General features: G+C 29.5%; 1 protein-coding gene across 1 annotated transcript in view; it reads right to left on the bottom strand.

Annotated features, from left to right (window-relative positions):
- Nucleotides 1-14,573, bottom strand: part of LOC111630214 (DNA replication licensing factor MCM3-like) — a 49,355-nt gene that overhangs the window by 26,527 nt on the left and 8,255 nt on the right. The window contains exons 3-9 of the mRNA XM_023374283.1: nucleotides 12,832-12,954; nucleotides 12,200-12,285; nucleotides 11,980-12,110; nucleotides 7,034-7,272; nucleotides 5,356-5,461; nucleotides 3,793-3,926; nucleotides 1,437-1,591 (exon numbers count right to left, since the gene is read on the bottom strand). Of these exons, the coding sequence (XP_023230051.1) occupies nucleotides 1,437-1,591; nucleotides 3,793-3,926; nucleotides 5,356-5,461; nucleotides 7,034-7,272; nucleotides 11,980-12,110; nucleotides 12,200-12,285; nucleotides 12,832-12,954 (974 nt within the window). The remainder of the gene's footprint in view (nucleotides 1-1,436; nucleotides 1,592-3,792; nucleotides 3,927-5,355; nucleotides 5,462-7,033; nucleotides 7,273-11,979; nucleotides 12,111-12,199; nucleotides 12,286-12,831; nucleotides 12,955-14,573) is intronic.

Below are 14,573 nucleotides of genomic sequence, written 5' to 3' on the forward strand. Positions count from 1 at the left end.
ATAAATAACAAAAACACAGTAAATTAATCATTTTGGTATTTAGAGTTAATGTTATAGAGTTAGTGTTGTTTGTTTATATTTATTTATAACTTGTAACATGCACAAAATAAAAAAGATAATAATATTAGTCACATGTATTCACAATTTATAATTACAAAGATCAGCACGCCTATCGTTGGAGAATCCTCGCACATCTGAGGGTCTGACCCTGCCTATCCTTCTTTTTAAGTGCTCGTCTTTGCTCTTCCCTTTCTCTTTCCTCTATCGCTCTAATCCACGTATGCCTTTGCATACATCATAATACACGCTCACGATACTTTCGATTTGTCACTTTTCCGTCGTAGAGTTCCCATTTTACAATTACGTGACTCAGCCTGGTGTAACGGAGAAAAGAGTCAGTATAAGTCACAGTTATGATTTCACAGATTCGAGACAGCTTGGTAGCCCGAATGGCCCCAGGCTTTCGCCCATGCACACTAAGTGACTTTCATTACAAGCATTTAGCTTTCCGAAGTCTATGACAATTGTTTGGCTTTGAAAGCCACGAATTTCATGCCAATAAGCTGCCTCGACTTGTTCAATTATGTTATCAACACAATTTCATATTTATTTTCACATTTTCACTTTGCGGTCCTTCTCTGTTCTTTTTCCATTATTTACATGTGTAGGTCATTTCATTGTTATCCACATTTGATATCATCATTTATCACATACTTCCATGATACTCTTGTCTATCTGCTACAACTGCCAAGAATTAACGTAATTGGCAAAGCATAGTGACAGCAGGCCAATAGAGAGCAGGATCCTTGCCATAATGCGGTTTGCGCGCCAATTTTCATACCAGCGTTAATCAAGCCGAATAGTTTGGCCGAATATTCAGTATTTGGCCTGAGGCTGAATATAGTATTCGTTGCAACACTAGTAGTCACCCATCTCCCCCAGTTACACCACTGCTCTTCACAAATATAACAAGTAAATCTTGCCAATCCCCTAATGTTTGTTATAACCAAGTTTGACTGCATTTGATTTTTAATAACAACCAACTTCATAACATTCAATATTTGTAAAATTTTGCTGTAAGTAATAAATTATCTGTAATAAATAGTTTTAAAAAAATTACTTTTTAAAAAATATTGAAATAGTTGGACCATAATAATAATAATAAGTTATACCTTCCACACTATTTCCAGCAAAACAGATTAATAAAAAAATTTTTAAAAATGAACATTTTTGGCTACATTAAGTGGCCTTCTTCAGGTTTTAACAGTCTGAAATCGAACATCTAAATAGGAATACAATAGAACAGAATAGATGGCCAAAATATTAAAAGTAACCTAATTCCAGAAAGCCTGGACCTGGACCTAGACTTTATAAGCCTGCCAGGCTGATAAAGTGTAGGCTGGATTCTCAGAAATTTACATATTATATTCTTTTACCTGTTTCATGATCTGTTGTGACAGCAGCTGTCAAACCTACTCCTGACGATCCTCTACCAGTAGTAGTTATAGCTCTTGCTGCAGTATGAAGAACATAACGAAGAAGTTGAGATTTTGCTACTGATGGATCACCAATTAGCAAAATATTTATATCCCTAAAACAAAAAGAAATATAAACAAATTTCTATAATATTTGCATCTTTTTAATAATTTTAATCATTTATTATAATAAATATAATAACTATTAAATTTATCATTAAGCAGAATTTATTTTTATGATACAGTAATACCCCGAACTTACGCGATAGGTGGGACCGAGCGATAACCGCGTAAGTCGAATTCACGTAAGTCGGGGTATAATTTCTCAATTTGTGTAAAATCCAAGTCGGATGTATGTAAGCTAATAAATGTTCTCGTTAATCTTATCTCGTCTTTTGATTCGTTCATTGTTACAAGAAAGTCTCTCAAGTCTCTGTAGATATAACAAATACAGAAATAAATAACACAAAATAAATTGTAGCTTTGTGTTGATTCCGCACGACACGTCCAAACATGTAAGTTGAACAATAGTGTGGGGGAAATGAGTAATCAAGAGTTGTGTGGCGCTCAAACAAAAGACGAATTGATGAGATTTGAAAATTGCGTAAGTCGGGGTAGTGTAAGTCGAGGTATTACTGTACTCAACAATTACAACGTACTTTTCTTTTCATGACTTTAAACTATTTTTATTATATAATTCTGTTAGTTAATTAATATATTTTAACTAATTTTTCAAAAAGTCAAAATTCTAACAATATAAACAATAAATTTTGATAGTTAAAAAAAACTATCAAAATTTAGATTTAGTAATTTAGTATTAATTGAAATTTAGCAATTTTATTTATATAAACCAAATTCATAGAAACAATTAGAAATCAATTGCACAGTTAGAAAGCTATTAAAATCATTTTTACAACAAATAACAAGATTTTAGAAATGAAATTGTTATGTTATCTCACAAGCTAATGAAATATTTTCATTTTGACATCAAAGTTTGTTGCTACTGGTAATATTAATATGTTATCCATATTTGTATTACCAATAACTAAAAAATGTTATTATACATTTCTGTTTAACAATTACAGAATACTGAACTCTGTATTCACCAATTGTAAAATGTTAGTGCTTATTAGCTAATTTACCAAACATATTCTGAATAAGTATCTCAACTATTAAGCCTCAAGCAGGTATAACGTTTTTAAAAAGATCTTGGTTTTTAATAACTTTATTAAGACACAATTATTATAAAAAAATATTGTTTTTGGTCTACACCAGTGTTTCTCAATATTGCTACTAAAAGTGAAAATTAGTTTTAGGTGAAAAAAATATTTTAGTATAATAAGTACTAATAGTATTTACATTTTATGTATTTTACATGTATGTATATACTTTATTTATCACAGAGTGTGTGCACAAGAAAGAGACACATTGTGATAAATAAAATAAATACAGGAAATCCTCATTAGTTTGAAATTCAAGAGATGAAATAATCACAACTTCAAATTATTTAAGATTTATGTATTTCTGTACAGTATGCCAAATGCCACATAACTGATGTAATTTATTAAACAAACAGAATACTGTTATTTATGCAGAACACTATTTTCATTAATTAATAGTAATATACATAAAACATAGATAAACAGCATATGTCCAGTGAGAACTTTGCAGGTTCCAGATAGGTTTTATATAAAGTAAAGCAAAATTCTTCAAAACGTATTGAATATTATTTTTAAAGTAGCCCAAAAAGTAGTAAGTTGCCCAAATGCAGTAGCCTAGAGCCCTGTACATCAATCTGCTACTTGTAACCCAATCATGCAATCCTGAAACCTAGCCATATTTTATGAGATAAGAGAAAAAAAGATAGTCCATTGGTAAGGTGACACCCAAAACCGTGTTACTGTAAAAACAAAGCCATATTGACCAGATTAGAATTGTTCTTGGTCTATTGTTCTCTTATATTATGGAGGCATTTTGATCTAAACAAAATGAGTTAACATAACTGTATCACAGTTCATACAGAATTTTCACTTCAAATTTCGAAATAGCTGTATTTCAAACTAACCAAACTTCTTAAATATGTAAATCTCTATATCCCTAGCTGGGATAAAAGTATAGTTACAAACTAATATGATTTTGAACTATTTGAGTTCAAATTAATGAGGATTTCCTATATAAACAATTTAGACAGGTTAAATATAGTTTTTGTTCTATATCATATATTTTTCAAAGTAGTTCTGAAGTTGTTTTTTGAAGTTTATATGAAAATTATTCATTGACTATAAAAATAGAATATCTATTAACATATTTTACCTACCCTCTTAAACGAGTTCCATTCGGTAAAATTTTTTCAACACCACCAAGTAACATACATAATATAGCTTTTTTGATAAATTCATGACCATGAATAGATGGTGCCAAAGATGCAGCCAATACATCAAATATATCGTGCTAAAAAAACAAGAGTTTTATCTAATAAGTTTCAATAAATTTTATAAATTGATTTTTTTAATTGAACATTTATTAATATATTTAGTGACAAATACACTCTGAAACATCCTGCACTGCCTCACCAATATTTTGAGAATGCTCATGTGTGTCTTCAAAGTTTAGTTATATTATTGCTCTAGGAATCTCTTTGTTTATAGGAAAGAAAGTTTATTTTTATCATTTATTACACACTCCAAAGAATATATTTTATCCATTGTTTTTATATTAGTATTCTGTATATTAATTTTTTATTGGTACAAACAGTGGCATTTTTAAAAAAGAAATAACAAAAATTCATTTTATGTTTTTTACATATTATGATTAAACAAAAAATTTTAAAAAATTTTTGCCATTTGGTAGGGAAATTAGTTTTTACACTGATAGTGAACATGTTAAGTCCAGAGTATGTAAAATCTTATTTAAAATTATAAAATGTCTAAATAAAATAAAAATTATGAAAATATTATATGCAGCCAATATCAACTCATCAGATCAAAAAATTTATTATTATTTGTGTAAATTGAATAAATTATAAACTAAATTATATTAATTATAGTTTATTCCTACTGATTAATGATAGATGCTTGCATTGCAATCTATTTAAATTATTTTATACATTTTCTTGGTAACTAATTGCTGACTTTGTACAGTTTAACTTGTGTTGTTGAACTGATATGAAAATTGTTTTTGAAATGCATTAAATTGCCAAACCTGGTTGCCCACTGACAATATGCAATAAAAACAATGTAATAGAAAATAAACAGCAGATAAATAGATTTCCGTCTTGCATAATTTCTCTCTTAGATTTTCAAATATTTATAAGAATAAAGCTTTTATATAATTTTCACATTAAAATCTTAAACTTTGTTGGAAAATGATTACTGGATAATGTTTCTACTACTTAAACTACAATAGCCAGAAGTCTGAGACAGTTAAGGCATCAGTCTAATGCTCTGGGAGACCTGAAATTGAATCTGGGCCATTACCTCCAGGAATTTTTTAAAGATAATCTGTCCCAGATATTGGGAAATTAGTTATCCCCATAGTAGGTCTGGCTGAACTCACAATGCATATGAAAAAAACCTTCTTGGTGCCATAGGACAGAAAGAGCCAAATAAAAAAAACTAATATTTAAACAAAACTGAGAAATTTATACAAGTACAAAAATAATAATAAAAATTTTGCATTTTATTATGATTTAATACTATTTATTATTGTACTGAAGTAAACATTTTTTTATATATACTAAGGAATGAGTTTTTGGAAAAATTACATTTTAGCAGTATTTATTAACAAGTAACAGCTAAATTCATTCATTAAAGATTTGTAGAGTCATTTGTAAAACTATGTTTTAACTTAAAGCATATAAAATATAACAATTATAATTTACCTTATTACGCTTATTGAACTGTTTGCATTTCTTTACATCGTCAGCATATATAGCAGGAGATATTTCTTTACTTATTCGTTTAATATTGTTAGCAATCAAAACAGTCCTGTAATTTAAAAAATATTACTTTCTTTAACTAAATACATAAACTTTTATTTAATGGTAAAATTTATAACATTCTGAAACTAATATTAAATTCATGCAGTATGAATAATACCGTACAAATCAAAATATTATTTCTTGATTTTGATCTATTAGATAATCATAAGGACATCAAATCTTAAGAAAACTAATCTAAAAAATAAAAACATAGGTTATAATTGTGAAAATAATGTGCTTTACCTCACAAACATAATCTATTATTGCCACATTGGAACTCAAAACTAATATGTAATTACAGAAGCCTGGCTCTAAAGCAGAGGTTCCCAACTTATTTTCATCACAGAACCTTCCATTGAGTCTAGTGATAAATGAGTGTGCCAATGAGATTTGGAAATGAGAAGTGTAATTGTTCTAGTCTTGGATCCAGTCCTCACATCATCATACAACAACTTGATCAATTAGAACAGTTACACTTTACATCCCAAATCTTCATTGGCACATTCATTTATCACTAGACTCAATGGATTTTATTGTGGAACCCCAAATTTTTATTGGCAGAACCCTAGGATTCTGCAGAACACAAGTTGGAAACCTCTGCTCTAGAGGAAACCTAATTTAAAAATATAAAATACTATTTTCTAAATTAAAAAATTATTTGCAATATATAACTTTCAATGTACAGATTTAATTCAATTTATGAAATACAATTTTTGTCAATGTATTCAAATTTAACTCTAAACATTAGCAATTATTTATTGTGACATAGTCACAATGTTGGAATTTTAAATCATATTTTTAATTTACTTAATTTGAAATGTATGTTCTCCACCTCAAATTAGTAGTGGCTTGCCCCTGTACATTATACTTTTCCTTTAATTTAACAATAGAGTCATGCTGGTCATCTATTAACTGTTTTCAGGGGAAAACTTTTGAATTGAAGTAACATGACTTTTGATTTGCATCTGAAGTTCATATATAGTTAATCAGGTCTTCTTGCCCCTAAGGTTTCTATATCTGGTCTTGGATTTCATCTATCTAACTCTGTTCTTGATATTAAGGAAAGACAGATGGGCCACAGTGGAAATTTATAGGCCTATAAGTTTTTCAAATTGCAGCCCAATAAAATTAGCCCAAAATTGACTGAAGGTATAATTGTTTGACTGGTTTTGTTATACAAATTTGCCTTGTAGTATGAGAGGTAAAAACAATTTCATCTCCAAGTATGTAGAAAGAAGAAATTTTCATAGCTTAAAGACTTAAAACTAATTCATATGAAGTATCTTGACATTTTTAATTGCTTTTGTAGCTGTTTTAAGTCATTTCAAATAGCTTTTAGATTTAATGGTCTGAAACATTGGTATTCATAAAAACAATATTTAGAAAACTATGTTTAGATAAATGATTTATTTTTCTAAATTCATTTTTAAGTTTTATAGTGAAAAATAGCTTAAAAATTTATCATTGATTAAAACACCTCATAACAAAAACAAATAAGTAATCAAAATTTTAAACATTTTTTATATTTAAAACAAATTTATATACATAAATGAAACAATTAATACGAATAATGTATTACCTAAATGTTCCAGTGCTAAATCCTCCTTTTTTCCCTGGTAGACAACGATATGTTCCTATAACTTGAATACGGTCACCTGGTTTACAATTATCAACTAAATCTCCATCAGCAATAACATCAACATTTCTTGGAAGCTGTCCAGCAGGAGCTTTCTCTGGCATTTCTTGAATAGAAAATGTTTGATGGTCTTTGTATGTACAAAGACCATACTCTGTTTCAAGAACATTTCCATCTTCATCCTAAATTTTATGATAAATAGCCAAAGACGTAAAGTGTAAATCCACTTTATTGTAAATGATTATATATTACTTTTAACAGAGTAACAAATAAATACACAACACTAAAAAAAAAATTCAAGTACTTTTAAGCTTAAAAACTCACTTTCATGAACTTGGTAGACCTGAAGATATGTTTTTAAACTCAAAAAAACACTTGAGAATATTTTAGTATTGTGTATTTATTTATTACTCAATTAAAAGCAATATATATTCATATTCAAAAAATTAATAAATATAAATAATGCCTTCTATTTTAAATAATTCTATTTTCCAATATGCACAATTTTTCTAATATTTAGTCATCTAAACCATTCTCAAACTATTGGTCATGTTCAAATTTGAATGAGTTGAAAAATAATACTGCCTTCCACAGATATACTTGTAATATTTGTATTACTGAAATATTCTCTAAGAATTAAGAACAATGGATGCATCTGTTAAGTACTAAAGACTTTTAGACTTTTACCTTATGAATCATTATCGTCATTTAGTAATAAAGTTAAGATTATAGAATGTGTGTATATGAAATTGATTTCACTTTTCTATTTTGAATAACATCAAAATAGATATTTTATGTATGGTCATAGTCACAAAGCTATTTAAGGTGGTTTTGAAAATATTTCCTCATTTATTCAAACTTTTAGGTTTATTGTCATACATAACAATAAATTTAAAAAAATGAATAACATATGAATTTTGGAACAACAAAATTAATAAATGATTCTTTTTGTATATATACAAAATGAAATTGACAAAATCTTCTTACAATCTGAAAAGTACATTTTAAAAAAAGATTCATTAAGTTTAACAAAAAAGATAAACTTAATGATAAACTTTTTCAATACAGTAGTCTCGAAAACTTGGCCTAATGTGGACTGAAGGGTGGCCGAGTTTGTGAAAATGCCGGATTATCGGGAATGGGGTTAAAAAAATAAGTATGAGTGTTTCCTCAGAAAATACTGTACTGTACTTGTATGTATTGTTTACTTGAGAATACAACAGAGAATAAACTGCCCAAATACCCTTAAACAAAGGAAAAGTACGTCCTTTATGAAGGCATAGAGCCTTTACTACATGAAAATGAAAATTAATGAATACACCGTGTACAGTAATTTACCTGATAAGACAGACCTCAGAAAAATACTTTATGAGGCATAAAGCTGTCTATAATGAAAATTAATTAACTAAGGATTTTTTTGCCCTGCCAGGGCATGGCCAAGTTATCCGGACTGCCAGGTTATTGAGTGCCGAGTTTTCGAGGCTCTACCGTATATTTTATCCCAGATTTTTTTTTATTTTTATAAGATCATCATTTAGATGTATACAGCCAGATTCAATATAAAAGAGGACTGTTTGTATTAAATTTTGAACCAGAGAAGCTTTTTATATGAAAAACATGATATGAAAATAATATAAATTTTCTTTTGATAAGCAATTAAAATTTCTTTTAATTTGTTTTATTGATTTTATTCATATGTTTTTATAACTTTGGAGAAAAGTAAAGTACCATACTTGTAACTGCCCCAATATCTCACCCATACCTCATTATAACATATGGAAAAAAAGGATGCATTTTAATCCAATTTTACATTAGTTCTTGTGTAGTCTGTATTTATTAACTTAGTGAGTAAGTTAATGTTTAAAAAAAAAAATTTGGGGTCTTGGTTGTTGGTCTTTTGTCTGTCCATTCATCTCGTCTAGTTTGTTGTTGTGTTTGTTTGTTTTTCTCACTGTCTGTCTAGCTGTTAAGTAGTATTAAGATTTGCATTCATGTTCAGTTTCATTAGTATTAAGTAGTTATAAGTCTTCCTACTAACAGCCACTTGGCACTAACTTCTACACTTAGCTATTCGTGGCGGCACTGAAACATTGGTGTTTGTTACACTCAGGTTTTCTTTTAGACCCCTCGGGGGACTATGGCCTTGCAGCCTAAAAACTGCATGCCATCATCAAACATAGAGGGTACTGTAGCCATATATATGCCATTCAGAGGGATCCTACCTTTCTCTACTAGCTATCTCCTCTCCCTCCTTCTTCTCCCCCTTTCCCTTACCCTCTTTTCCGCCAGCTAAACACCTCATGCATGGCCAAAGTCTTTCTTGTATAAAACATATGTACAAGAAAGACTTACATATGTATGTATGTAGTCTGTATTTATGTTCTCTTTTACCTCATATTTCTAATTTCTAGCTTTCTGAAATTTTTCTTTTGTAAATTTCAAATATTAAATTTTGTCAAATACAGTGGTGCCTCGTATAACGCACGCTGCAAACAACAGACTTTCTGTTTGGCCGTTATGTGACTCAAGCAACGAACTGGCTGCGAACAATGGACTTTCCGTTCGGCAATTACATGAGGTGAACAACAGTCTTTCTGTGAACAAGTGCTAATGATGTTTCCACTCTTTTGCTGTTGCCAATGACAATCTGCTATTTTTATAATATATTAGTATTTTTAGAATATATTATTATTATATCTGAAGTACAGAGCTCCCGTTGGAATTCAACTTGCTCCCTTGTTTATTATGTACAGTACTGTACATCATCTCAGTGCAGGGTATTTACATTTATTTAAGTGTTGTGCAAATAATGGCTTCTAAAAAACAGAAAGGTGATTTCAATTGAAACAAAGCAAGAAATCAGAAGGAGTGAAAGTTGACAAACACTTCCTTGTCAAATGGGGAGAGGTTCAGGAGTTTACCAACACTCATTATCCAAACAGAGCTAAGGTCAACAGGATCAATGATCTCTACAATGACACCCTTGCCCGTCATTTCAGACAGGTGTTGAAGAAGAGAGAGAAGCAGACCACCTTGGACATGTTTTTCAAGAAGCAAGCTGCCAAAAAACAAAGGATGGAACAAGAGGAGATGACCCTGCAAGCTCTGCTAGACTCTCCTGAATCTGACTTCGATTAAAATACAATAAAAAGAGACTTGCTGCAATGTGTAAAAAGTCTGTATCTGTATGAATGTGTAAAGAAAGTGTTCCTCCACTTCCTCCTCACAACATCTGACTACCTGGCATAATTCGTGACTGCTCCATTTTCATTTATTTTATGGTACAGTATTATTTATTTTATGGAACGAATTATATGTTTTAACATGTATTTCTATGGGAAAATGCGTTTCGTATAACAGACTTTTCACTTAATGAATATGCACCTGGAACGGATTAAGTACGTTATATGAGGCACCACTGTATTTGATAATTTTTTGAAAATTATTTAATGATTAAACAACATCAAAATAAATAATCATGCTGATATCTGCTTATAAATTTCAAAAATTACTAAGCTCATCCAGAAAGTAAGTACCATTTGGGTATTAAAAAAGATTTGCAATTTGTATTTTATTACAGAAAAATCTACATACCTTAAACTACTTTTCGACATATTCANAATAAAATATATTAATTAAAAAAATTAAAAAACTATCGGAGGTCGTTTTTGACATCAAAAAGCAGCTTTTAATAACTTTACCGAAAAAAAATCCGTGCGCTACAACTTAGGAACCATGAAATAAATTTGATAAAAAACTCCCATTGAAAAACAATTGAGCCTTAACAAAGGCTCATTAAAATCGCGATAAAATTTTTTCGCGCGGACAAAAAATTCTGAAAAAATTTGGGGACCTAAAAAACATTTTAAAAATTCAAAAAAAAAAAAAAATTTTGGGAAAGGGCCGAAAGTACCGAGTTTTATGAAACTCTATGGAACTTGCCCGAGGTTTTTCGGGATGTTGATTTTAAAGGGTTAAACTTATTGCTGATAGAAGCACACCCACTTGTAGTGAAAACTTTCGGTCCATTAAACAGTTTAAGTATCCAAATATATTAATTATCTAATTACTGTTAATAGTAATTAAAATAATTTCCCAAAAATTGCATTATTTGTTATTAATAATACTTGGCATGGCAATCATAATTCTATATATTCATATATATAGAATTACGATGAGTGTTAAAATTCATATATATATGGTAGAACCTGTTTAAGAAGTTTCTACATGAAAGGTTTTCCCATATAAGAAGTCTAAATTTTCCAGTTTCAGCATTTACACTATAAGATGAGTGTTAAAATTTTTTGCATAAGAAGGCTTCCCCAGGTAAGAAATTCCAAAATATTGGTCCCACTGATGATATTTGACTCATTTAAGAAGTTTCCACTAGAGACAAATTGTAATCTTTTTCCTCATCATAACTTTAACACTTATAAAAAATAGTAAAGTTTTAATAAAATAACTCCAGATGTTCAACATATTGTATATCAAACACCTGCACACCTGAGATGGTCATTAATTTAGCTAGGATCATAATGTTACTTTGACCATACTCCCTATCTGGTGATGTTCATTAACTGTTGGCAAGTCATATTGACACCATACATGCACCATAAAGCACCTACTATAGTCAATGCATCTTACTATATTTTACTATGTTACACTACACTACAATATATTACCTTCATATTGATAAAAAATTGAATATACAAATAAAAATTTATTTTTTTTTACAATTCCTGCATAAGAAGTTTCCTGCCTAAAAAGTATTTTTACTGTGTCCCTTCAAAAACTTCTTAACAAGGTTCTACTGTATATTGTATTACATTGAAATTTAGTTATTTATATATTATAAATAACAATTTAATAATTTTGAAAGTAAAAGTAACCTTTGTCAAATAAACAGAACTTGATGGAAAAGCTTCATATGAAGTCAAATCAGTATATCTTCTTTCTAAAGTTTTGTTTGTTGCTGGACAGTAATGAACACTACGGACAACTTTAGGACGAACCAAAGAACCTAAATTAAATTTAATCAAATTAAAGTTTATATTATTTTATAAATTATATTATATTAAAGTTTATATTATCTTTACTGAAAATACATACATTTTGTTACAATTCCTTCTACACAAACAATGCTTCCAAGCTGGCGAGCTTGTAGAGTACGAGGTGTTACATGTTTCGATCCAAAACTATAATGAAATTGTGTATTTTTATTTGGAAAAGATACTTACAATATTAAATCAACATTTTGTAATAACCAAAATTTTAATTGATTTAAATTAAATATGATAAAAATAATTTTAACACATCTATATAATTAACATTAATTACAAACTTATTTTTTCAGATACAGAATTTAAAGATAGGAAATTGACAATATATTAAAAATATAGTTTTACTACTAGAATTTAGAAAAGTTTTGAACTGTTTTCTTTTGCTTCCTTGTTAAATTAAAAATTTGACACAATTCTCAGTTAAAAGTTCCAATTAGTGAATGAGCATTCTTCATTAACTGAGAAACTATTAAAATTTTTAAAGTAGCATTTCATAGTATTGTGTGTGACAAAAAATATATAATATGGTGATGCTAGTCAGTAAAGTTAGATACATAATATTCAGACAAATCATTTAATAAACTAATATTCTTTTAGGACTTTTTGTTTCTCATATTAAGCAATTCAAAATTAAAATCAAAATCTATACATTCATTGAACAAATTTTAAAAATATACAAACCTTCCTTCCAATCCAATATAAAATTCTTCAAACTGCTTTGCATATGTAGTATCTACACCAGAAACAAGTTCTTTCAATGCTCTTTGAAATGCAACAAGTTCTTCAAATGAATTTTCTAAAAGCCTGTAAAAATATAAAAACTTGTTAAATATTTCATTGTGAATGATAAATTATATTTAACAAGATCTTCTAATTAATTTATTTAAAGTTAAGTGTGGTTTTACTCCAATCTGCTTTTTTTTAATTGTTTTTGTATTTTCTGATCTTTTTGTCCAGTGGAAATCATTTCTTTTGTTTTAGTGTATGTATATATATAATACAATAATACATAAACATAAAATTATACAATATACAAGAAAACAACAATATTTCAGTTTTTCTATATACTTTCTACTGTATTGTTTGCAGACTGCACATTCAGTAGTCTTTGTTTTTATTTAAGGGTTTGTTATTGGAAAAGTTCTTTCTTGTCCATTGGACATTACCAGTATTAATTAATTAAATAAAATAAAACTTTTTGGTACTCTTATAAATAATTTATTATTATTGAAGTTTGTTGATACTTTTGTCAGAGAGATAAGTATAGATTAACAGATATAAATTCTATGAAACGATGATTATAATAAAAATTACAATTTCAATATTATAAAAGGTAATTTATAGTATAGTGGGTGATCGGTTAACGAACAAATCAGATAATGAACACTTTCGCGAAAGATTTTTATGATCGGACAACGAACACTTCACTGAACAAGCACAAGAAGAAGCGACGTAAAATAATGAATACAGATTGGTCTTCCTTTGTCTTCAGTCAACAATTCAAAACTTTTCGGAGTGCAGGAGACGTTGACATTGACGTTCAACCCAGTATATACCGATCAGATAGTATTCCCCTGAACTTTGAAACTCTCCCTTGTAATTCCAGCCTTTTATATTTCTGATAGAAACAATCCTTTTACATTTTCTTCTGAAAAAGAGGATTGATGCCGATATCTGCTATTAAAGATCTTTTGAAGAAGTGGGAGGATGTCAGAACAGTGGTCTTAAAATGGCATCCAAACCAGATTGAGGTTAATAGGCTTATACCCCGTTCGCACCGAGCATTTCGATCTAGATTGTGGCTTAAGTCGGAGAGAGTTCCGTGGTGCAAACACTCTCGACCGTTTCAATCTCGACTGAAACGAGGCTAAATCACGATCGACTGGAGAGAGTTCTTGAAACTAGATCCAGTCATAAGAGAGATCCCACAATCCCACGCGCCCGAGGAAATACAAGATGGCTGCTGAACATGTGTCCGGCTATCGACAGAAAAATAAAAAACACATCTGGAGAGACGATGACATCTGTCTATTATTAGATATACGGCAAGAAAAAGTATTTATTTCTAACCAAAACTTCCATTCTGTTTGTTGGTGTTCGTGACTTATCGCATAGTTATGTCAATTTTATCATCGCGTGTAATAGCCGGGTTCTTCTCAAGCGAGTTACCTGTGCGAACAGCACGACGTTCCACTGGCGACAGTCACAATCCAGATTGTGGGTAAATCGAGATTGAAGTGAATCGTGGATTGTGTGCGAACGGGGTATTAGGGATCTCTACAATTACAATGAGATTAATTACTTCTGAAAAATCATGAAGAAGACAGAAAAGCAATTGACATTGGACAGATTCTTTAACCCCCACAAACGGAAAAAACATGACAAATAAATATGCAACACTGTGTATATATGTATTTTTATTA

The sequence above is a fragment of the Centruroides sculpturatus genome, unplaced genomic scaffold, assembly GCF_000671375.1.
Source record: "Centruroides sculpturatus isolate CEXI.00-Female unplaced genomic scaffold, Cexi_2.0 scaffold623, whole genome shotgun sequence".
Lineage (NCBI taxonomy): Eukaryota > Metazoa > Arthropoda > Arachnida > Scorpiones > Buthidae > Centruroides > Centruroides sculpturatus.